The 25,725-nt window shown below is 36.7% G+C and overlaps 1 protein-coding gene across 6 annotated transcripts in view; it reads right to left on the bottom strand.

Moving 5' to 3' along the window:
• The window catches only part of SH3TC2 (SH3 domain and tetratricopeptide repeats 2), a 75,729-nt gene that overhangs the window by 17,352 nt on the left and 32,652 nt on the right, over window positions 1–25,725 (bottom strand). For all 6 annotated transcript variants that reach the window (XM_074292138.1, XM_074292142.1, XM_074292140.1 and 3 more), the window contains 5 exons: window positions 16,922–18,592; window positions 13,332–13,512; window positions 5,144–5,294; window positions 4,115–4,237; window positions 2,701–2,851 (listed from right to left, as the gene is read on the bottom strand). In XM_074292138.1, coding sequence (XP_074148239.1) covers window positions 2,701–2,851; window positions 4,115–4,237; window positions 5,144–5,294; window positions 13,332–13,512; window positions 16,922–18,592 — 2,277 coding nt within the window. The remainder of the gene's footprint in view (window positions 1–2,700; window positions 2,852–4,114; window positions 4,238–5,143; window positions 5,295–13,331; window positions 13,513–16,921; window positions 18,593–25,725) is intronic.

Genomic DNA, 25,725 nt, shown 5'->3' with positions numbered 1-25,725 from the left:
TATGGAAAATTATTGTTCTATAAGAAATGACCAGCAGGATGATTTCAGAAAGGCCTGGAGAGACTTACATGAAATGGTGCTAAGTGAAGTGAGTATAATCAAGAAAACACTGTACACAGAAACAGCAAGATTATGTGATGACCAGCTGTGATGGACTTGGCTCTTTTCAACATTGAGATAATTAGGCCAATTAAAATAAACTTGTGATAAAGAAACCCATCTGCATCCAGAGAAAGGACCAAAGGAACTGAATATGGATCACAACATAGTTTTTTCAGATTTTTAATTTTTGCTTGTTGTTTTTCTTTCTCATTTTTTCCTTTTTTGATCTGATTTTTCTTGTGTAGATGATAGATATGGAAATATGTGTAGAAGAAAAGCACATGTTTAGCATATATTGCATTATTTGCCATATAGGGGAGGGGATAAAGGAAAGGAGGGAGAAAAATTTGGAAGATAAGATTTTGAAAAAGTAAATGTTAAAAAATATTTTTTCATGTACTTTAAAAATCATAAGCTATGATTATAAAAATCTGAAAAAAGTCATATTGAATAACAGGGAAGGGTCTGATTTTGTCTTTCTTTGTAACATAAGCAAGTACTTAGCATAAGTCCCAGAACACAATAATCATTTAATAAATGCTTGTTGACTTACTAACTAAAGTTCAAAGGAATTTTAGAGGCTATAGAATATAATGTTCTAATTTTACAAATGAAGAAACTGAGACCCAGAGAGGTTGAGTTAATTAGCCAGAGCTTTTCCTAAAGTCTCTTCTAGTTCTAAAATCTCCAAATGGCTATCCAGACTTCAGTTGAAGAACTACAGTGATAAGAAATTAACCACCTCCTTGGGCAGTCCAATCCAATTTTGGATATTTTTAATCATAAGGAAGTTTTTCTCTACATTGACACAAAGTTGGCCTTCTAATTTCTACCTATTGATTCCAATTCTGTTCTTTTAGGTTATGCAAAATAAATGGAATTATTTTTCCATATTACAGATCTTCATATATTTGAATACATCTATATTCTTCTCCCTTTTCTCCCACACTGTATTATTTTCTGCAGTTGAAACACAGCTCAGAACCTATATATTGTATCCTTCATTCTTTTTACTCTCCTGGTCCCCCTCCTATGAATGTTCTTCCTAAAATATGACATTCTTATTTGAATAAAATAATTCAGTTTTAGTCTAACCAGGGCAAAGTGCAGTACGATTATCACTTCCCTCATTCCATGCAAAAGCTTTTCAAGTTATGTAATATTATTATCTGTTTTCATTTTATGTGATCATTACTCTGGATATTTCACCTTTATGAGTATCATTACCAGAGGCAGCAGAATGTAGTGGTAGTAGAGAGAGAGCTGGCCTCAAAGTTAAGAATACTTGGGATCAAATCTTGTATCTGCCATATGCTGGCCATGTGACCTCTAGTAAATAATGTAAACTCCCAGTATCTTCATAACTCTTATAAGTTACAAAGGAAATGTCAAGCTTCGTTCGTCAAGAGAATTTCCTCATTGGGAGTTCACTATGCCACAGAAATCACAGATTTTTATACGTACAAAAATATTTATAGCAGTTCTTTTCTTAGGTCAAAGAACTGGAAATTGAGGAGATATCATTTCTATAAGAAATGATAAGCAGGATGTGCTCAGAAAAACCTGAAAATTCCTCCAAGGACTCATGCAAAGTGAAATGTACTGTGTACAAAATAATAGAAGCGTAATGGGATGATTAGCTATGACTTTATTATTCTCAGCAATGTGATGATCCAAGACTACTCTGAATGACTTATGATAAAAAATACTATCTATACCCAGAGAGAGAACTGATTGTATCTCAATACAGATTAAAACATATCTTTTTTTTTTTTTACTTTTTTTTTTCTTCATGGGAGTTTTCAGTGGGTGGAAGGGAATATATTTATTTTTTACAATATGATTTTTATAAAAATGTTTTACATAACTTCATATGTGTTTTTTCAATTGGGAGGATGGGGAGGAAGAAAGGGAGAAAATCAAGAACTCAAAAGTTTTAAAAACAAATATAAAAAAATTATTATTTTTTAAAATCACATACCTTGACTGTGATTTTAGATTTAGACTATGTTAGCTTATTTGGCTTTTGACTATTTAACAAATATTTTGTTATTTAAAAATATTTTTAATATTTAACAAAAATCTCTTTAAGTGACTGCTACATACAGAACCCAGTGCTAGGAAAGAAACTGGGAAATATGCAGAGTTTGAAAAAGACAGAGTTCCTACTTTCATGGAGTTATATTCTGGTAGAAGGATAAAATGTAAATTCAGAGAAGTATATTATACAATGTTATATGATTTTAATTCATAATATAATATAGGATTAGAGCTGTAAGGGACCATAGAGGCCATCAAGTCCAACACTTTCATTTAACAAATGATTGACTTATCCAAGGTACAAACTGTAAGTGCCTAAGGAAGGGGATTTGAATCCACATCTTCATGACTACCAATTAATCCCTTAAATGCAAAGTTTGTCCCTCTCCACTCCTCTTGATTTCTATCTGGCCACTGGACCCAGAGGGGAGTGGAAGGGAAAGTGAGGTAGGTGACTGCCCAGCCTTCCCTCACAATCCAATTCAAGTGCATGTCACAGCATCACCTCCCTGATGTCATCCTTCCTCTCAGCCCCGCCCTTCCTGGTCTAGCACCTACCTGCAATGGTGCTGAGCCTAGCAGCCAAAGTGGCAAATTCCAGCGCCTTGTCATATCCCTGCAAGGTGAGCTGCAGCTCTGTCAGCTTGTTGAAGAGGCGGAGCTCGATGCTGAAAGCCTTTATCCTCCTGGCTATGGGGACAGCTCCGCGCTAAGGACAGAGGAAAAATAGAGCCCTCAGCCTTCCCTCCTGGGAGCCCATCCCAGCCAAATTCTCTGCCCATCTCTCTCCAGAAGGAAGGGAGGCACTTCATCTGTGCCTCTTTTATCTAGTCACCCTTTTCAGATTGACAGATAATTTTTGATTCCAAACTTAGAGATCTTCTTGGTCCATACTTTCATTCGATGAAAAGAAACTTGGAGAAGTTAAGTGACTTAATGTCTTAAGTGGCACAAGTAGGATTGAAACCCAGGTTTCCTGATTTCATGTCCAAGAGTCTAGCACCAAGGTAATAGAGAGTGGATTCTAATCCTGACCCCTCTTTAATAAGACTCTACTTTCTGAGCTTTGGGTTTTTCTTTAGAGATTCCTGTTCCCCCATTCCCTTTTGAAAACAAACAAAAGGTTTTTAATCTGGAACATGGGAATAATATTTCTTCCTTTCCCTTGACCTCAAAAGGCTATTTTGATTTTAAAAATGCTTTATAAACTTTAATGTTTTACAGAAATGAAAATTATTAAGGCTTTGTCATGCATGATCCCTAAGCTCATCCATCATGAGAGTGCTATTAAAAATGGACAGTTAAAAAAAAAAAAAAAAGAGGCCAATTGAAAGTATCTTAAAGAAGCCAAATGATTATAGCAGGGCTCTTCATGAAGTAGAAAGTGTCCTAGACTGATGTGAAGTGTCCTTTCAAGTTCCAGTTCTGTCACACATTCCATGTGAGAACTTGGGCTAGTCAATCTCCTAAGATCCAAATTTCCTCCTCATGAGAGAGTTAAACCAGTTGGTTTTCCAGATCCCTACACCTCCATCATTCTGTATTCATACTATCATAGATTTAGAACTGGAACACCTCTTACAGACCATCTAATCCAACTCCCTCATTTTACAGAAAAAGGGACTGAGACTGAGGGAGAAGCCACTTACCCAAGTTACATAAGTGGAAATGGCAGATCCAGGATTTGAACCCACATCCTCTGACTCCAAAACCACTGGAAAGATGATTACTCTCCCATACTTGTTCTCCTAACATACATACCAGCTCTCATATTTTATTTTGTCAGTCCCTACTAGATATGACATTCTGTGATTTTTGAGAATATCTGGAAATCAGGAAAGAGGCACAACTGGAGGGGTAAGATTTTAGGACCCTTTTTCTCTTAAGTTCCAGTAAAATCCACCAATATTATTGAATTTCCAGATTCATGTCCTACATACATCAAGGGTCTCCCCGTACCCCCATGAGTTACCCTGTAATATTCAGCTGCTCTGTATCTGTTGCGGTTTCCATTGAAATATACATCCCCTGCTCGTTCATAGAGTCTTAGGGCTAAGGAAGGTTCCTCAGACTTCAGGGCATTCTGTATGGCTGCCTGAAAGGGAAAATAAATACTAGTTAGGAGGAAAAAAATCTATTTCTTTGGTTTCAATTTTGGATCTTCTTTTGATATCTTAGGGGTATTAATGTATCATCATTTCAGCACTTGGGTCATTCATTTTTTTAATACACATTAAATGCCCTGTTATAGCAGCACTATATAAGAGAAAGAGCACTGGACTTAAAATCAGTAGAACCAAATTCAAATCCCAATTTTGTCACCTATTATCCTCCAAATCCCAAATCAATCACTACCTTCTCCTAAGAAACTTTTTGATTCTAATCCCTCTTCTTTCTATTGAATATGGCTAGCTCTTTCATCTTATAGTGACACCTGTATGCTATTCTATATTAAAGTCAAACTTTTTCTCCTCCTCCTCCTCCTCCTCCTCCTCCTCCTCCTCCTCCTCCTCCTCCTCCTCCTCCTCCTCCTTCTTCTTCTTCTTCTTTTTCTTCTTCTTCTTCTTCTTCTTCTTCTTCTTCTTCTTCTTCTTCTTCTTCTTCTTCTTCTTCTTCTTCTTCTTCTTCTTCTTCTTCTTCTTCTTCTTCTTCTTCTTCTTCTTCTTCTTCTTCTTCTTCTTTTTCTTCTTCTTCTTCTTCTATCTCTTCCTCTCCTCTTCCCCCTTCTTTTTCTTTTTCTTCCTCTCCTCTTCCTCCTTTTTTCTTCTTTTTCTTCTATAGTAAAACTATTTACTTATTTATTTTTTATTTTTGGTCCTCTTCTTCCTACCTCAAGGTATATTCTTCCCTGTGACCCTGTGATCTTGGGATCTATTGGATGAGTTATTATTTTATCTTGTCCAAGTCAGGGACCACAGATTACATTTCCAAACTAACCCTGATGCCATAGTATAAGAGATTTCTTCTCTGCTCCAGGATGCTAATATAGATAGATACCTACCTGAAAATACATTTCCACAAGTTCATCTTCCTGCAAAAGGTAGAGTAGTTGCCCAGCCACCAACCAGGCTTCAGAGGCCTTGGCCTGGTTCCCTAAGTCAATGAAGATTCTCAGGCTTTCCTTGATACAGGCAAGGGAACGTCTCAAGGATCTGGAAGGGAAAAGTATTATAGAGTTAGAACAGAGACAAAATCATGGCACTAAAAAAGTGTGTGTGTGTGTGTGTGTGTGTGTGTGTGTGTGTGTGTGTGTGTGTGTGTAATTCTTCAAAACAATAAATCTCTTTCCTAGTAGAATGGACTGCCTTGGGAAGTAATGAGTTTCTCATCATTGGAGATCTCAAAATGAAGGCCAGGTGATCATTTTTTATGTAGAGAGTATTCCTGCTCTGAAAGGAGTACAATTTCATGCCTTCTAAAGTTTTCAACTCTGAGATTCTGTGCTTCTGAGAGTTGGAAAGACTGTTACAACAAAGGATGTTTGATCAAAGAAAATGAGTGCTGGAATGAGGTCATAGTGTCATTGGAGGGCAAATCAAGGCCCAAGGTCATTCTATGTTCTATTTCTAAAGATCCTTTCTAAAACTGACATTCTGTGTTCCATGTTCTATAGAACCTCTAAGTTCAGACATTCTATCTCCAAATATGCTTCAATGCAACTACAAAATAGTCATGGTCTACATGCTGGTCTCAGAGCTTCCTTTCAGTCTCCAGAAAAGGTAATGCCTGGAATTTGGTCCAGCCTGGCCCACTACATTCTCCTGAGTCCTTTGAGAATGATTTAGAGAAGACAGGGTCCATAAATCTCCTTTCCAATTCTATTTCCTGTTCTGTTGTTATTCCTGCGTGACCTCTCAAGAGGCCTCTGAGATATGGTTGTTCCCTCTGGGTCTCTAGAGATGACTGCTGGGTATAATTATAGACTGGTCAGTTCACAGAACTGGTCTTTGCTGCAGAAATTCTTCATATCTGAGCTCACTATTCTTAACTAGGGGATATGGAGGATGGAAACCTGTGTATAGGGCTGTCCTCCATCCCCCAATATACCACACTGGTCCCAACCCAGTCACAATCTGGGAATGCAGAGTAACAGGTCAGGCTGACCATTGATCAGAATACTCAGACATTTAAAAATGTCAGGACAATAAAAAGTCATCAGACTTGAAAAGATCCTGAAAAGGACCCTAGAATTTGTTCAAATTCCCCTAAGGAAAGCCAGTTCTTGAGTCAGTACTTGCATCTAGGTCTTCTTACTGAAAGTGTGGTCCCCTTCTGATATAGCATAGCACCGCCCAACCCCCGCAAAAGGACCACACCAATCACCTAAAACATCTTTTTTTTTTTTTTAAATAGTGCCCACCCTTCTGGAGTTTATATTCAATGGGATCTGGGGAGGGACAACTTATATATAGATGAATAAATAGAAAACATATATATATATACATACATATATGTATATATACATACATATTTATAGTAAATAGGATAAATGGAGAAAGAACTTTTTAACAGGGTATTAACAGAATGAATTGATCAAATGGCATCTAGATGGTGCAGTTGATAAAGCACCAGCTTGAAGTCAGGGGGACTCGAGTTCAAATCCAACTTCAGACACTTGACACTTTCTAGTTGTGGGATCCCTGGGCAAGTCACTTAACCCAAAATACCTCAGAAGGGAAAAAAATGAATGTGGGCTTCTAAATGGTACAATGGATAGAGTTCAAAGTTGAGTTCAGACACTTGACACTTACTAGCTTTGTGACTCTGGGCAAGTTACTTAACCTCAACTGCCTCTTCAAAAAAAGAAAAAGAAATGAATGGATGAACAGTTTCCTAAAATCAGATAGCAGGATGACTCTTTACTCCATTCTTCCTTTCTATCCAAATCTCAGTGATTGCTGGAAGTATCTTATCGGTCCTCAGCTGTCCTGTATAGTGACTTAATAGTAACTCTTATTGTGAAAAGATGAAGGCAAGATTTTTGCATCTGCAGAATTGGTTCACTATTCCCAACAAGAAACCTAGGAGATAAAAGATAAATGGAGGTGCAAGAAACCTTAAAGATCAGAATGTCAAACCTAAAAGACACCATAGACATGAACTTTGGGATCTGAAAGGATTTTAGATCACAAAATATAGAATGTTATATTTTTACAGTCTCAGAGAAGGAAGTCACTTTCCCACTTGATATCCGCCCTGCCTGACTCATGCATCCCTTTAGTAATATCACCAACAATCATCCAGTTTCTTCATGAAGGAGGAATTCAATACCTTTCAAAGTAGTTAATACGATTATGGAACATTTCAAACTGGTCTTGAAATCAGAAGCCTATTTGCCTAAGTTCATAAGATGGTAAATTTATAGAAAAGTGAAAATGACAAATGAGGTAATTAGGTGGTATAGTTCAGGGTTTCTTAAACACGTTCTACTCATGATTCTTTTCGCCCAAGAAACTTTTGTGTGACCCCAACTCGATTACAAACCAAGATGTTTCTGCCAGCATTTGTACACGCACAGTGTAAAGTCATATGTTGTGTTTACAGAACCAAGATTTCAGTCAAATGGTAGTGAAGGCAACATAGGCAGGGAGAGAACACCTCAGATTCATTATGCATTTGATTTTGAATTAATTTCTAGTCAATGTGTTCAGAAATATTTTACTACTGTTAATTTTTTCATGAAATATCAGTTATGTGATCCCATATGAGGGGATCCACAATTTAAGAAATTTTGATATAATGGAGCTAGCATTGGCTTTGGAATCACTAAAACCTGAGTTCAAAATTTCTCTCAAACACCAACTGTGTGATCCTAAGCAAGTCACTTAACTTATCATCCTCAATTTCTTCACAAGAAAAATTAATGGGGATGATAATAATAAGTAAATAATGATAACAAATAGGGATAAATAATAATAACACCTATTTTACAGGTGAGATATATGTAAGGGGTTTACCTTAAAGCACTATATAAACATTTTCTGTTTTTATGGCCAATCTCTTAATTTTATGAGGAAGAAAGAGTTTGCTTCTATATGGGTCACCCTAAGAAAATTTCCTCATCTGGAAAACAGGAAAATGTAATAATTATACAACCTATTTTATAGACTTACTCTGAAGACTTTAAAAACCTTTAAATACTTTAAGAATGTGAATTATCACAGTTATCAATACCATCCTCATTTTGTACTTAACCCTGCTTCCCTATCACTTCCCTCTTCCCTCTCAGTTGAGCAAGTCTAATCCTTTTTCCATTTAAAACATTATCAGCTATTTAAAGAGGCAGTCATGATTACTCCCAAGTCCAAGCTAGAGTTCTTTCATCTGATTCTCACAGAACTTAGTTTTGTCCCAATCTCTAGTGAAAATTTCAACTCTTTGCCTACCATATGTTAGCTTGACTTATAGATATGGGAAATGCCCTAGCTAAGGCCAGGGAAGCTGACAATGCATTGTTGATTCATTTAGATCATGTAGATCATTTAGATTATATCTACAAAGGGTCAATGGATAGATTTCAGGGCATCTGTGAACTTGGATGGGGGGGTTATATCTTTATTTCACTATAATTAATTTCTTCATGCTCTTATGCTTTTTTATGTATTTAAAAACATTATTATGAGAAGTCCATAAATTTTATCAAAGTGAAAAACGGTCAAGGATACAAAAAAGCATAAGGAATTCCTGACTTTTCAACTACTATTTTAAAGTGCCTGCTATGTATAATGTAATCAGTACATGGGAAGATGCAAAGACGTGATCTCTGCCCTCAAAAAACTGTCTTATAATGAGGGAAGTGATGTCCCTTGTGGGGCCACATTCAGAGGTCTGACTGACATGTTCTATTCTGGCGCCACAATTTCTAAAGGATGTTGATAAGTCAGAGTGAGTCAAGATAGAGCCTTGGATAGAGTAGGGACTGGACACCATGCCACAAATGCATCATTTGATAAAATGGTAACTACAGCAATATAAATGAAAAGAACAAAAATAATAAGACTGACCACTGTGTAACTATAATGAATAACCTTGATTCTAGAGAAAAGATGAGAAAATGAATCTTCCTTCATTTTAGAAGCAGATTATGGTATAAATATTACCTATAATGCCAGACAAAGATGATGTGATATTTGGTTTTGCTGAATTGATTTCTTTCTTTTGTAATCTTAATTAGGGATAGTTCATTAGGGTGGAGAGTAGAGGAATATGCACACATACACAGAAATACATATGGGTATGTATATATACATGTGTGTGTATGTGTGTGTGTATACACACACACAGATGCATGAAGGAACTGGGAGTTGGGTATTTAGACTGATAGAATATTTTAAAAAGCACTCTCTTCAAATTTCCAAAGTGTTGAAATATAGAAAGGGATTATATTGTTCTGCTTAATTCTAGCAGGCAGAAATAAGGAGAGTTGAGGGAAACAAGAGGAGCCACAAAATGGAATGGCTTTCTTAAAAGTTAGAAAGCTCCTTATTAATGTATATTTTTATTCAAATGCTACGTGAATAGTATTTGGCAATGTATTAGAGAGAATTCCTGTTCAGGCTTGGTCTAGAAACCCAAGCCCTCCCAACTCTTAGATTCTAGGAATTTCCCATCAATCAGGTCAGTCTAATAATGGAATGGACTATGATTTTAATAGTGAGCACTATTTTCAAGCAGAGAATGACTGGGCCATTGTCAATTTTGCTGTAAATGGAATTCATGCTTCAGATGGGAGTTAGATCAGATTACCAATGAGCAGGGATGTGATGGTAAATATTTAAGAATGAGATCTCCAAACATATTTGGAGACTTTTAAAAATATATGTATACACATATATTTATATATGCATACATATACATGACACACACTTCATTTTAATCCGCATTAACCTTTTTCTCCATACCATTTTTAAGTTTATACAACTAGCAAAACAATAATTTGATTTGTATCATTTATAACTCACTCTGACAATTTAACAATTAGCTTTTCTAAGCAAGTTCAAACTGACTATAGAACATACAAGTTCATAAGGTTAACTAGAATGGAAAAGAAATTGAGGATGATGTCATAAGATATTTTTGAAGAAAATTAAGACATTGCTTAGCATGGAGAAGAAATGACAGTAAATTGTGAAATATATATTCAAGATATCTGAAGGATTAATAGGATGAAGAAGGTTTAGATTTTGAGTCTTTATTTGGCATCAGGGCAATGGGGCCAAGTAACAGAGAGGAAGATTTCAACTTTATATAAGGAAAAAGTCTCATATTTAGTTGTTTATAAATCAGATTATCTATTTTAGGATCTCAAGACATCCTAGGAAGTTTCCCTGAAGGATAACTCTAAATTGCCACCTGCTGAGCCATCTCCCTAGTTTAAGCATCTGGCCCAGGTCAAATTCATAGAATCCTAGAATCTCAGAGCTATCAGGAAGCACATAAGTTATCCAGGTAGAGCTCCATTTGAAGCAGAAACCTCTATTATAAAGTAGGTATTCACTTTCAATATAGATATCTGCCTCTCAGTGTTAAAGAACCTATTTCCTGACTATAAATTGTCTCCTACCCTAAAATAATTGACATTATTTAGACCTTTTAGTCTTCAGGAAAGAGAAAAACTGTATCCATGGAAATCCTTTTCTTGATTAAAAACAGAATTCTCACAGTATCATAAAGTTTGCATAAATAGGAAAGCATTAAAAAGGGACACACTACAGAGCTTTGCTTAAAGTGTCCTTTTTGATCAAATTCAATAAAACATATTTCAAGCAGTTTTTGACACGTGTAAGGAGTAGAGAAAGAAGGACAAATTGAGTGGACTGAGAAGTGCAGAACATGTCTAAGTGCCAAACAGTGTGAAAAGCACAAATAAAAAGCAAAAATAATCCAAGCCCTCAAGAAACTTACTTTCTGATGGAGGCAGTAACATATAAATGAGAATAGAGATTACAAGAATAGAATAAATGAAAGGTACCCTTAAAAGGGAAGGCATTGGCAGTTGATTGGGGGGGAGGGAAGGGGGAAAATGGAGTATGGGAGGAAGAGGAAGGGAGAAGAGGGTCCTTAGGGAAGGGGAGGAAGGAGGAAACCAAAAAAAGGGGGTCTCCTGGAGGAGATTATACTTGAGCTGATTATTAAAGGAAGCCAATAATCCTAAGAGTTGGGGTTTGGGAAGAAAAGCAAGGAGAACAGCTATTGAAAAGGCAGAAAGGAGACAGAATGTTGGCCATAAGGGGTAGCAAATTTGGTTTGTAGTACCTGGAGGTAAATATGATATAAGAAAACTGAAAATAGAAAAAGAGGCCAAAATGTGAAGATCTTTAAATGACAAACATAGGATTGTAAAATATTTGATTTATTGAGCAGGAAAAGGTGACACAATCAGAATGATCCTTTAGGAAAATCTCTTTGGTGACAATGAGAGATGGATTAGACCAAGAAGAGACTTGAGCCAAGAAGACTAGTCAGGAGAATATTATAAATAGTTCAGGGGAAAGGAGATAAGGACATGAACTAGGGTTTTGACTTTACAAGTGAAAGAAAGGGAATGTATATGAGAGACTCTGAAGAGAAAGAAATTACAACATCTGGAAACTGAAAATGAGGAGCAAACAAATAAGAAAATTCTAGGATGACACCTAAGTTATGAACTTGAGTTCCTAGAAGGATGGATGTTTTGATAGAAACTGAAACGTTCATAAGACGGGAGGATTTAAAGGAAAATATAATGCATTCAGGTCCTATAGGAAATATGAAAATAATCCTTGAACCTATAGAAACAGATGAAAGATATCGAATGAAAAGAAATGGGACCCAGGACAGAGCCTTAGGAGATATCCACAATTAGTGGGCATGATTTGGAGAAAGATACAAAAGGAAATGGTCAGAGAATCCAGAGAGGAACTAAGTTCATAGAATATATAGGAGAAGAAGATGGTCAACAGTATCAAATGCTGCAGAGGTCAAGAAGAGTAAGGACTGAATAAAAGACAGTTAGATTAGATTGTTGTCTCTGGATGGAGTAGTTTCTGAGGCTTTGAGTGTAGGTTGCTTTTTCAAGAAATTTAACTTAGAAAGTTAGGGGATATGTAGAAGTATAGCTGGCAAGCATGGTAAGATTAAATTGGGTTTTATCACATATTTTTAAGAGTGGGGAACAGTTGAGCATGTTCATTGGCAGCAAGGAAGTGGCCACTAGAGGGAGATATTAATATGGAGAAGGGAGTGAGATTAAGGTTACATGCTGAAGAATTGGCCTTGCCAAGCAGAAGTGCCTCATCATCAGACTGAAAGGAAGGAGAACTATGATATGAGGGAGAAAAGATGAGACGAATCTTGGAAATCAATTTTTTTTCAGTGAGATATGTCAAGATTCTCAGCAGAGAAGATAGGGGAAAGGAAAAGTGTGAGAAACATGAAAAAAAGTTTTGGAAAATGTATGTGAAGCACTTTCCAATAAACAATTATTCAACATCTATTGTGTACCAGACTCTAAGTGAAGCACTAGAAATACAAAGACAAAAATGAAACTCCCTATTATGTTACAAAGTATTTTCTGTGTATATTTTTAATATACTTATATGTTTCTATCTTGTCTCCCCCAATACCATGTGAGCTCCTTGAAGGCAAGGAGTTTTATAATTTTGTCTTTGTAATCCCAATCTTTAGCACAATGCCTGACACATAGAAGGCCCTTAATAACTGCTTATTGATTGATAGGGAAAAAGATTATTGCCACTCAATGGTGGGAGGGTCAAGAAATATTTTTTTAAGTAGGAGAGAATAAAAAAGTGGTGGGGGAAAAATGCTTTGTGACCTCTGAAGTATTATAGAGATGAATATTAGGGCCATAGAATGAAAAAATTGAAAGAGACCCTAAGAATCCAGGAATTCATACCTTATAGGCATGAGCATGCTGATATATTTTACAGATTAGGAAAACGAATTTAAATAGATGGATTTGCCCAAGATTACACAGGTAAATTGCACACAAGTGATTTGATTCCAAATCCATATCCCTTTCCATTGTTGATATCCTGTGGGGTACTATATTATAGGATGCATACAACTTATAAAGTCAGAGCAAAGAAAGCCTTCCCCTTTCTAAGGATTTTATATCTTGATCAGATTATTCACATATCAAGAACTTTCCTTGCTTCCATAAAATTTACTAAGCTTTGATAGCGACTCACGTGGATGTGTTTTGGTTCAAGTAGAGTTGGCTGAGTTCCTCCAGCAGTATCCCTTCCATTTCATGGTCTTGGAGTTGCTGAGCCAACGTCAGCCAGTGCTCATGATAGGTAATGCAGGCCCCAGAATTTGGCGACACCGTTCTGTAGAAATGGCAGAGAGACTTGGTAGCTTGAAGCTGGGCTATGAACAAAGAGAGGAGATTCAACAAAGAACAATGAATTCAATGAATATAATACCCAATTTAATAGATATATCTAATGGAACCCATTTCTGGAGGGGGAGAGAAAAGGGAAAAAAAGGCAAAAAAGAAATTGATGATAAATTTATTATATATTTAAAAGGAATAGCAAGTAGTACATAATAGATTTGCAGTTTCATGTGCAATCATCTTTTTATTATTTTACTATGTCATGAAACTGTTTATTTTATACATTTTTTAAAAATTTAAAAATGAAATAAAGTTAAAGAGTTAATAAGCTAAGGTGAAAAATATGTATTAAGTTTCTATTGTGTGCACAGCACATTGTTTGGCAATAGGAAGACACCAAGTTTATATTCCCTGCTTTCAAATAGTTTAAGGTGTAGTAATGTAAATAGCTATAATGCATGCTACATGTGTGTGTTACAATATAGAGTGCTTTATGAATTTTGAGAGGAAAGTTAATTACCAACCTAGAGAATCAAGGAAAGTTTTAATGGAGGAAATAATACTTTAAGTGGGTTTTAAAAGATGGTTAGTAATTCAGGCTTCAATTCTCCCTCTCCAATGATTGTTTCTATGTTGCCTAGGAACAAATCCATCTCTCTTCAAAGAAAACTTAAAAAAACAAAACAAAACAAAACAAAAAAAAAACCAAACCAAACCCTTTTTGATTCATCCATCTTCATTAGTTGTCATTTACTATCTTCTTTTTGTAACTCAACTCCTTGAGAAGGCCTACAGTCAGTCTTTCTATTTTCTTTCCTTTTCTCTTTTTAACTCTCTGCAATATGGTTTCTAACCTTATAATTAACAGAATTTCTCTCTCCAAAGTTGCCAACATTTATTTGGTTGCTAAATTTCATGGCTATTTCTTAATCTTCAATTTCTAGATTTTCTGCCACTTTCAGCATTATTGATCACCCTCTTTTCCTTGATGCTCCCTTATTTCTAGTCTTTCATGATATTCCTAACCTAGTTCTTCTCCTACCTTTCTCAATATGCTTTGCTGGATTTTCATCCAGGTCACATCCATTGACTGTTAAGTATCTCCCAATGGACACTTTCCTTTCTACTTTTCTACCTTGATTAGTCCTTTTCCTTTCTACCTTGATAGTATTTCTCTTGGTGATTTCAATAATCCCCATGGATTTGATTGTTTTTTTTCTCTTATGATGATTCTCAGATCTACTTATCTAGCCTTAACTTCTCTCCTAACTTCTAGTCTCATATCTCTAACTTCCTATTGTAAATCTTGAACTAAATATCCCAAATGCATTTTAAACTCAATATGCCTAAAATAGGACTCATTATCTTTCTTCTCCAAAATTTCCCCTCTTCCCAATTTTTCTATTACTTTGAAAGCATTATCATCCTACAATTAATCCAGGTTTATAAGCCAGGTGTCATACTTTACCCTTTACTCTTAAACCTTCCTTCCCCATATCAAATCTATTGCCATATCCTGTTGATTCAATTTTAAAAATATCTCATAAATGCCCCTTTCTCCTCTCTTACATGGTCACTATTATAGTCCAGGGCTTCATCACCTCATGTTTGAACTATTTTGGGAATCTTCTGGTTAGCCTCCTTACCTCAAGTCTTTCCCTCACTCCAAGCTATCCTCCATTTAACAGTCAAAGTAATCTTCCTAAGAGATCATTTTACAAAAGAGAAAATAACCCATATGCACAAAAATGTTTGTAGCAGCTCTTTTTGTAGTGGCAAGGAACTGAAAATTGAGTGGAAGCCCACCAGTTGGGGAATGACTGAACTTATAGTATATGAAAGCAATGGGATATTATCTATACGATATATCTATAAGAAATACTATATCACATGCTATTTCCCCCATTAGTCTCCAAACTCTTTTTTTGGGGGGAGGTGGTGATGGGAGCTTTTATTTGTATCCCCAGAGCTTAATACCAATGTCTTGAAGGTTAAAATCATCTTGTTGAATTGATGTGAACTGGTAAAGAGCTTAAAAGAGCACATTTCAGACCAGACAATAATTGAAGTAGACCCACAGAAGTAAAAAAAAAATCACTTCAGTTAAACACAAGAAACATATATTGTACACAGACCCTTTACAAGGTGCAAGAGATGCACCATCACTGAAGATGGCCATCAGAGAGCTTAAAATTATCAGCACATAGCATCATGGCTAAAACACTGTACTTATTGGAATCATTAGGCTTCTGTTTGAATACCGGATGTACCACTTACTAGTCAAGATAAGCAGACTCAGAGGCTGACCTAGATTTCCATCCTACTCCATTCATTCACTAGCTGTGCAACCTCAAACAAGTCACTTCTTATTTCTGATCCTCAGTTTCTCCAACTGATATGGATAATAAATAATAATAACAAATAATAAATAAATAACACTTCACAGGAGTGTTTGGTATATCCAAATAAGATAATAGACATGAAGAGCTTTGGAAACCTTGGAATTATCATTATTACAATCTAGCAGAAAGATAAAATGTGCACATAAGTAGAGGATGAGAGATTTGGGTGGTAAGAAATCACTTTAAAATGGAAAGATCAGGGAAGGTTTCATGAAGGAAGTGGTATCTGAGTGGTATCTTAAAGGGGAAAGAAGGATTTTGATAGGCCTGTGTGTGTGTGTGTGTGTGTGTGTGTGTGTGTGTGTGTGTGTGTGTGTGTGTAAAGGAATCATTCTAGGTAGTATCTAAAAACAACTGTGTAAAGGTGGAAGAGGGTGGGGTGAGGTGCTTACTAAGGACTGACCCAGTCTGGCAGAAGTCTTTACATGAGTCACTCTATTTCATAGAGCATATAGCATAGAGTATACAAAGTGACCTAATATGAGACATATGGAAAGGTAGTTTGGATCCAAATTGAGCAGAGCCTTGACTGCCAGATTAATAATGATAACTCAGTTTTCTACACAATGCCTCTGGGAAACAGGGAATATAGTATCATCTCTACTTTATTTGTATTTATTTATTTATTTTTTGCTGAGACATTTGGGGTTAAGTGACTTGCCCAGGGTCACACAGCTAAGAAGAGTTAAGTATCTGAGGTCAAATTTGAACTCAGGTCCTCCTGACTTCAGGGCCTGGTGCTCTATCCACTGTGCCACTTAGCTGTCCCATATTGTCTCTACTTTACAAAATAGACCAAGAAGCTCAGAATGGTGATGTGATCTGCCCAAAAGACCTACAAATAGAAAGTGTTAGTCAAAATTTGAAGCAGGATCTCCCTGACTCTAGGACTAAGGCGCTTTCCACAGTCCCTTAAAGTTTAACCTTGATCCTAAAGGCAGTGGAAGGTCTGAAGATCTTCAAGAAAGGAATCAAGAGAAAAAGAAGTCATTGTCACTGGCTCTAGGACCTTTAGAAGGCCTTTTTAAGCCATACTCACTCTTTAGATGGTGGTGCTTCAGGCCAAACAGCAAAGTCATCTCATAGCAGAGACGGCCTTCCTCTATCTTGTGCCTATCTACCAGGATTTGGGCCATCCAAAGCATCACATGCCCCAGTTCTGTGTCTATGGCCCTGCTGCTCTGGAGCTTAGAGTACAGCTGGACAGACTGGGTCAGGTAGCTCTCTGCCAGCTGTTGGTTCCCAGACTTGAAGACTAGGTGGCCCAGGTTGGCCAAGGCCACTGCCTGGTTCTGAATATGGCCCATTTCCTTAGCCATTCCCAGAGCCCTGTGATAGTTTTTGGTTGCCTGAGTCACCTGGCCTACTCCTTCATGAGCAAGACCTAGGAGATTGTGCACTACTCCCTTCTGGAGGATGCTGTCTGTCTCCAGCAGGGAGGAGAATAAGGGCTCCAGGATTTCCAAAGCCCTCCCTGCATAGTGGGCTGAGATATATGCCCAGCCAAGGCAGAGGGAAGACTCAAAGGTATCTTCCTCTCCCAGCAGCTGCCCCAGAGCCATGGCTCGAGTCAGGTAGTAGATGGTTCCATCAGATAAATTATGGTGGAAATACATTTTGGCAAGGATGATACAAAGAATCCTCTGGGTCCTAATGTCTCCCTGCTCCTGAGAGGCAGCCAGGGCTTGTCTAAGGGAAGGGCAGGCCAGGGCAGAAATGTCACCACAGCCGGAGGAGGAGGAGCTGAGGAGCTTCCCTGCATTCTGCAGGACCAGGCTGACTTGCCAGAGAGATATGGCCATCCCTGGAGTCCTTCGGGAACTGTGTTGCCTGGCTGAAGCCAAAGCCAGGTGGGGAAGGTACTTCTTATCATACAAGAAGCTCAAAATGGCAGCAGGGGGTGGTCCTGCAAGGAGGTACAAGCGCTCTACAAAGGGCAGAGCTTCTTCATATTGGCCCAAGGTGAGGAAGAGTCGGATGGCCAGGAAACAGGCACGGGCCTCCAGGGCACTGCTCCCTGAAGCGATGGCCTCCCGCAGGATATGAGCCACTACTTCCAGCTCATTTTCGGCTCTCACTCCCCCAGTGGGAAGGCATGCCAGCACGGAAGCAGCCTTCTCCAACAGAACCGAGGAGGTCCGGGGCCTCAGTTTCTGTTTTAAGAAAATAGCTGCCAAATTAATATAGAGAGCAGCAACCAGAGCTGGATCCTTGAAACCTTGGCTCAGGACATGAAGCGACTCTTCAAAGTACACGCGGGCCTGGGAAAGCTTGACCTTCTTGACACTGAGCCGTCCCAAGAGGAAGCAGAGGCGGGCATGAGCCCATGTCATGTGATTCCGCTTGGCGTAGTTCCTGGACGTCACCAGATAACTGATGAGCTCATCTTCATCCGAGAAACCATAGAAGGAAGAAGCGGGAAGTGAGAAGGAAAGGTCATAGAGATTCTCAAAGTGGCCTGTGTAGCCCTCCTGGTTCAGCAGATTCAGAAAAGGGTGAAAGACGGCACCCGTCTCATCCTCTTCCTCGTGACCAGAACTCAGGTCCATCAAGACCTCAGGATCATCGAGGTTGTCTGGCTCAGGCAGGTGATAGCTGTCCGATCTTGAGGAAGATTCCTCAGAGTCACTGCACTGTCTTGAGCTGACTTCTGTATCTTTCTCCCAGGCTTCTCCAGACTGGCCTCCCTCAAAACCTTCGGGTATAGACACTGTAAGGGACAAAGAGATTTTATCAACCTTTGTACCTGTTATATTGGGCCCCAATCCCAGCATCTAGCATCATGGGATTTAGAGGTGAAAGAGACCTTGAAGCTCACACAATCCAGCCTCCTCATTCATACAGATGAGTACCACCTGTACATATTTCTATCTACCAGGAAGTAAATTGTACAAACCCACTTCCCTAGTATGTAGCAAGAGATTTGTACTTGTTGGATTTCATAGTTAATGCTTTCTCCTTTAAACCATGGCTGAGGGTTAGACTGAGAACTTGGCAATTAGAATGAGAAAAAGAATAGAAACTATGACCTAAAAAGATCGGTTGAAGGCACTAGGGAGGCTTATCTTGAAGAAGAAAAGGGTAAGGAAAAATATGATCATCACCTTTTGAAGCTCTTCAAGGTCACTTCCCACTCTACATTCTATTATTCTATTATAAAGAATATCATATGGAAGATTAGACTTGTTCACATCTGCAGAAATGTAGATTTTAAGTCAATGTATGGGAGAAAAAATTCAAACAATTAGAGTTGCCCTTAAGTGGAATGGTAGATGGGCTAGAGCAAATATAAGTTTTCCATCTTGGAGTTTTTGAGAAAAGAATAAATGGCCACTTGTTTCAAATAATTCAGAGGGGATTGCTGTTTAGGATTGGACTCCATAGCCCAGGAAGTTTCTTCCAACCCTGAGATTTTATTACAAAATTTCACTTTTGGGACCTTAAGCATAAAAATAAAATTGAAATAAGAGGAGCTTAAACATTTCTTGAGGAGTCAGACTCATACCAGAAGTTCCCAACTATTTCCTACTATGAAGATTTCAAAGGTGAAGTTTCTCCAAACTAAGGTTAGTTTGCCTCAGAATCAGGAAATCAAAAGCTTGACCCCATGGAGGGTAATCTGATTGACTGTGAACATCATTTTGATAATCACAGAAATTCCTATGGTTTTGGGATGCACAAACCCACCTGGATAACAAGACGGTAATCTGGAGACCCATTAAGTTCAGGGAATAGCCTTTATGCACTCTTCCCCATCTTCCTAGCATCACAAGATCATAGATTCAAAACTAAAAGGGATCTTGAGAGTCATCCAGTCCTATGATGTGAAACTCAAATAGAAACAGGTCTTTGTAGCTTCATATTAACTTAGAAAATCACAATTTAACATTATTTATGTTTTATTGTATATTTATTTTGCTAAACATTTTCTAATTACATTTTAATCTGGTATGGGACCTCAGGTCATGAATTCGGTACATGAATTTGACATTAATTTGATCTAATCTAATAATTTTATTTTGCAGATAAAGAAAGTAGGGTCCCCCTTTGACCCAGTAGTGTTACTACTGGGCTTATATCCCCAAGAGATCTTAAAGAAGGGAAAGAGACCTGTATGTACAAGAATGTTTGTGGCAGCCCTTTTTGTAGTGGCAAGAAACTGGAAACTACATGGATGTCCATCAGTTGGAGAATGGCTGAATAAATTGTGATATATGAATATTGTGGAATATTATTGTTCTGTAAGAAATGACAAGCAGGATGATTTCAGAAAGGCCTGGAGAGACTTACATGAACTGATGCTGAGTGAAATGAGTAGGACCAAGAGATCATTATATACTTCAATAACAATACTATATGATAATCAATTCTGATAGATGTGGCCCTCTTCAACAATTAGATGAACCAAATCAGTTCCAATAGAGCAGTAATGAACTGAACCAGCTACACCCAGTGAAAGAACTCTGGAAGATGACTATGAACTACTACATAGAATTCCCAATCCCTCTATTTTTGTCCGCCTGAATTTTTGATTTCCTTCTCAGACTAATTGTACACTGTTTCAAAGTCAGATTCTTTTTGTACAGCAAAATAACTGTTTGGACATGTATTTATATATTGTATTTAATTTATACTTTAACATATTTAACATGTATTGGTCAACCTGCCATCTGGGGGAGGGGGTGGGGGGAAGGAGGGGAAAAAATTGAAACAAAAGGTTTGGCAATTGTCAATGCTGAAAAATTACCATGCATATATCTGATAAATAAAATTATAATTAAAAAAAAAAAGAAATTAAGGCCTAGCATGGTCAAGAAGCTTTCCAGAGGTCATAAAAAGCCAGAATTTGAACCTAGATCCACTGACTTCACATCTAAAACTCTCTTTACTGTACCATACCTTTCAGATCACTGGCTTTTAAACTTGGAGATATTCTAGCTATTTTTGATGTTCTGCCTTTCAAGAAGTAAGGAATTTTATATACTCAATCTTTCACTGCCAAGGTCTATATTATTTATCAATTTGAACTTTGTTTTTCCCATTTGTAAAATGGAAAGTTTGGAAAAGATGCCTTAAATTTCTTAAAAATCTCTTAATGATAACATTCCATGTGTTATTTCCCCTTTTTTAGGAAAAAAAAATCTCTTTATTGTGATGATTTATTAATATATATTATATATAAATAATTTAATTTCATTTTGAAAAGATGTTTACATACACAAAGTATAAAGTTTCATGTGCTACTTTCTAAGGACCTTTCCAAAACTAACATCCAGTGTTTGTATTTTGTCCCTAAGCAGCTAGGTGATTCATAGTGGACACAGAGCCTGGAATCAGGAAGGATCATCTTCTTGAGTTCAAATCAAGCTTCACCAATTATATAATTCTGGGGCCAGTCACATAACTGCTTGCCTCTATTTCCTTATCTATAAAATGAACTGGAGAAGGAAAAGGCAAATCAGTTCATTGTATTTCCCAAGAAAACCCCAAAAGGGATAGCATAGAGGCAGACACAATTGAAGGCAACTAAATACAATGATAGCCCTAACCTTCAAAGCATAGAACTTTAGAACTCTGAGAGCCTTTAGAACTTATCTCTTCTTATAGTCTCATTTGAGAAATGAGAAAGCTGAAGCTCCATGAATGCAAGAATCACCCAAGCCAAGCTTTAGATCATACACCTAGTTAGTTGTAGAGCTGGGTCTCAAATTTGAGTCTATTGTCTCCCAGTCCAGGAGACTTCTTCATGCCTTTTCAAACTTCTTTACCCTACCATATATATGTTTTGTTGTTATTGCTAATTAGTCATTTTTCAGTTATGTCCAATTCTTCATGACCCCATTTGGAGCTTTCTTGGCAGTGGTACCGGAATGGTTTGCCATTTCTTTCTCCAGCTCATTTTACAGATGAGGAAACTGAAGTAAACAGAATTAAGTGATTTGTCCAGGGTCACACAGCTAATAAGTGTTTGAAGTTGGATTTGAACTCATGAAGATGATATTTCCTGACTCTGGGCCTGGCACTCTATCTACTGCACTACCTAACTGACCACCAAATACATCTATATATGTACAAATACATCTATATATGTACAAATACATCTATATATATATATATATATACATGTCAATATAGGCATATATGTATATGTATAGATATGAATTTATAGGGATAGGGACTAGCATATTCATTTTATTGCTACTTGAGTAACTTTCCTGTGAGGGAACTTTCTCTACTAATGTAGATCAACACCTTCTTTGAAGTTTAGAGTCTTAAAAAGTTGCCTAAAGCACTGAGAGCCTGATTTGTTCAGCATAACACAGTCACTATATCCTAGATACATGATCTGAACTTGAGTTTGCTCAGCTCTAATGCTATCTCTCTGTCCATTATACTCTTTCCCTCTAATTGATATGCATAAGATGCATGATCCAGCACAGGACAAACAGGTTCTCAGATGTGTGCCCCTCTCCTTCCTTTCAAAGTTCAACTCTAGCATTAGAATCTGTTGAAAGAAGTGGGACTGAAGGAGAGAAATCTTAGGGAGAACAAAGTCACTATCTTCAAGCTTTTGAAGAGTTGTGATTGGGAAGAGAAGATTGATTTATTTTTCTAGAATCCAAATGACAGCATTAGATGTAATGGCCAGAATATTAAAAATATATTTAAATTCCGTATGGAAGGAAAAAAAGAAATCCCAACAGAGATATCAAAAAGTAGAGTGTGCCAACTTTGGTGTGGCTGAGGGATGGCATGGTGGGAAGTGTGAGTTTTCTTTCATTGGAAGACTTCAAGTAGATGGTTTTTTGGTCTATTCTTGGGATTGTTGCAAGTGTGTTTTCTGTTCAGATTCTTTCTGAGATTATGGTCTTGGGACAGAGATTTTTTTACTACATCCCTTTTTTAGTTGTTGGGAGGAAAGTGCTTTGCAAGGAATTTAAAGTCCTTTTCATGGCTTTCAAAGTGTTCCCCACTCTGTTACTATACTACCTTTCTAAATTTTTCTCATTTTATTCCCTTCCAAGCACGCTATGCTTCAGACAAACAGAAATAATTTTTATCTTTTGAACTTGCCTGCATTTTTCTGTATTAATGCCTCTGAAAATTTATTCCATAAGTTAAGAATACCATCCTTCCCTCTTTGCCTACTGAATTTCAATTCATTCTTTAAAATTCCAATCACATGATACCGTTTCCAGGAAGCCTTTGTACCTGCTTGTGGTAATGACCATTTGCCATGGATGTCTAGCAGAGAAGTTAGTTTTATACCTCTCTAATACATATATTTTGAAATACTGTATATTAAAATTATCTATATTTACATCTTAAACCATCATTATATTATGTTCCATGAAGATAGGAACCTGGTCTAAACTTTGTAAGTTATCTTCCCTCCCAGTTTATTTTATTAAAGTGCTTTATTGAGTTGAATTAATGAACCCTAAAGTACTATAGAAATGTGAATTATTAACTATAGCATTGTCATCACCTACAGAAAAACTATTGAGCTTCTCCTCTACTCCCAATCCCTTCACAAAACTGACATCTTGGTTCATAAGAGCTAATGTTACCTGAAGGCTGGAATGAGGTATAGTATATCTGGAGCCTAAATGTGACACCTCCACTGTGCTTAAGGATGAAAAGAGATTGCCATAAAAAATTATAGATTGTTCCCATTTCCTACCCATAATACTCCAAGTTGCATCCTTCATGTTTTTAGGGTGACTGTTTGGTTGAATCTCTTGCCACGCTTTTCTTAAACTTATTTTTCCCTGCATTTTTTTATGAGGAAATACATAAAGCCAAAAAAACCATTTATCTTCTCCTTTGATTTTACAAATTAGTTTAGATTTTAAGTTGGGGTTGCTCTTGTTTGCTTTATCTTTTGCAGAGGAGATCAAGTATTTATTAGCTGAGATGATTTTTATTCTCTTTCAACAGAGAAAGAACATAAAAATAAATCCCTAATTATAAGTATTGACTTAGTTGAGTTAAATTTCTTTAGGAAATAGCTTTAATCTATGTTAATGCCCACTCCACAATTCATTTCCCAGTTTTTTTGGTCAAAGACCATTTGTTTAAACAAGTCAATTATTACGCATTTAAATGTCAAGCACTGTTTTTCTTCCTGGCTATGAGGCCAACTTTCTATCTACTATTATATGCTGCCAAGGAAGCCAAATTAACTACAGGTGCTCTATCAATCAAAGAAGAATTTATTAAGTACCTATTATATGCCAGGTAATGTTCTGGGTGCTGGGGATACAAATACAAAGAATGAAACAATCTTTATTCATAATAAATTTATCATTTAATTGAAGAGACAAGTATATATAAAATATTTGTGCAGCATAATTATGAAGTTAATAACTAAGTATTTATAAAGTAGTTAAATAGGAGGATGCATGGAAAGGAAGATACTGCCATTTGGAAGCATCAAGAAAGGCTTCATGCAGAAAATAGCATAGGAGTTGCAGCTTAAAAGAAGAAAGAAACTGTGAGGTGAAGTAAGGAAAGAATATATTTTGGACCTAGGAAATGGTTAGTGCAAAGGCAAGGAGATGGGAGATTATATGTAATATGTGAATTGATAAGAGAAGACTAATTTGTCTCATTGCAAAGCAGAAGAGGATGAATACCACTCAATGCAGATAAAAAGATAGGACGGGTTGAATGGAGTTTGAGAAGCTAAACAGAAAAGTTTGTATTTTATCTAATGATCAATAGACATTTACTGCAATTGAGTTTAAGGGAGACACATGATCAAACATGTACTTATGGACAATTTCTTTGATAGGATAGACTGGATTGGTGAGGGTATTGGGGCAAGAAAACCAATTAAAAGGTGACTGCACTAATATGGGTGAGAAGTAATGATAGCCTAAACTAAAAGAAGGCTCAGCTATGTGAGATGTATCTAATGATCAATAAATTAATAAATTATTTGAAAAAAATAGTCCACATCAACAATGATAAATGAAACTAGAAGTTGTACTTGAATAAAAGTATGCTTACAGGTTTCTCTAGGAGATACAAATAAAGGAATTGTATACTCAGGAGGCAATAAGAAATGTTATTTCAGGGGATATTTCATCATCCTGTTTTTTGTTGCTTATATAAACAAAAAGAGTACCATAAAGAGTGGCAATGTCTATAGCATATGTGGCAAAGTCTATAGCATAGAATGAAAAAAATATAAAAATTGTATGAACTTGATGGGATCCTCTATAAATAAATAAATGATGCTGAAACTCAATGATTTTTGATGATCTGGTAGCCACTCCACCCCTCCAAATAAAAAGCACAATAGAAAATATGACTTGAAGTTTGAGAAATAAATGAGAGTAAAGACTTGTAGACTACTCAGAAGTCATAAATACTTTTTTCAAAAGAGATGCTGAAGGTGCTAGGCTTAATGAACACCTAGCAACATTATGAAAATAAAATTAAAGAACTTCCCTCAAAGTTTGAATACTGTTGATGGAGTCATAAGAATCATTTGTCTATGTGTAATCAGCTAGTAAGGACAAAAGTAAAAAAAAAAATCAGCATTAAACTAGAAGGAAAGATAAATATGAGATTACCTTGTGAACAATTACACTAGCTTCTTTGGTATCTATTCAAATAATTTGTCAATACTAAAAATGGGAAATAGAAAAATGCAAAGATGTGATTCTAATTATCACCATTTTCTGTAAAAATTGTTATGAAGGCATTTACCATAACTTGGACACCAAAAGAACCCAAAGCTTCCTTATCCAGTAAACACTTTATCTCCTAAAGAAGCAGAGAAACATGATAATCAAGGGAAATATAGGTTCAGAATAATCAATCAATAAACAT

The sequence above is a fragment of the Sminthopsis crassicaudata genome, chromosome 2 (genome assembly GCF_048593235.1).
Source record: "Sminthopsis crassicaudata isolate SCR6 chromosome 2, ASM4859323v1, whole genome shotgun sequence".
NCBI classification, from domain to species: domain Eukaryota; kingdom Metazoa; phylum Chordata; class Mammalia; order Dasyuromorphia; family Dasyuridae; genus Sminthopsis; species Sminthopsis crassicaudata.
The sequence above is the reverse complement of the archived record's forward strand: the minus strand, read 5'-3'. Positions and strand labels throughout refer to the sequence as shown.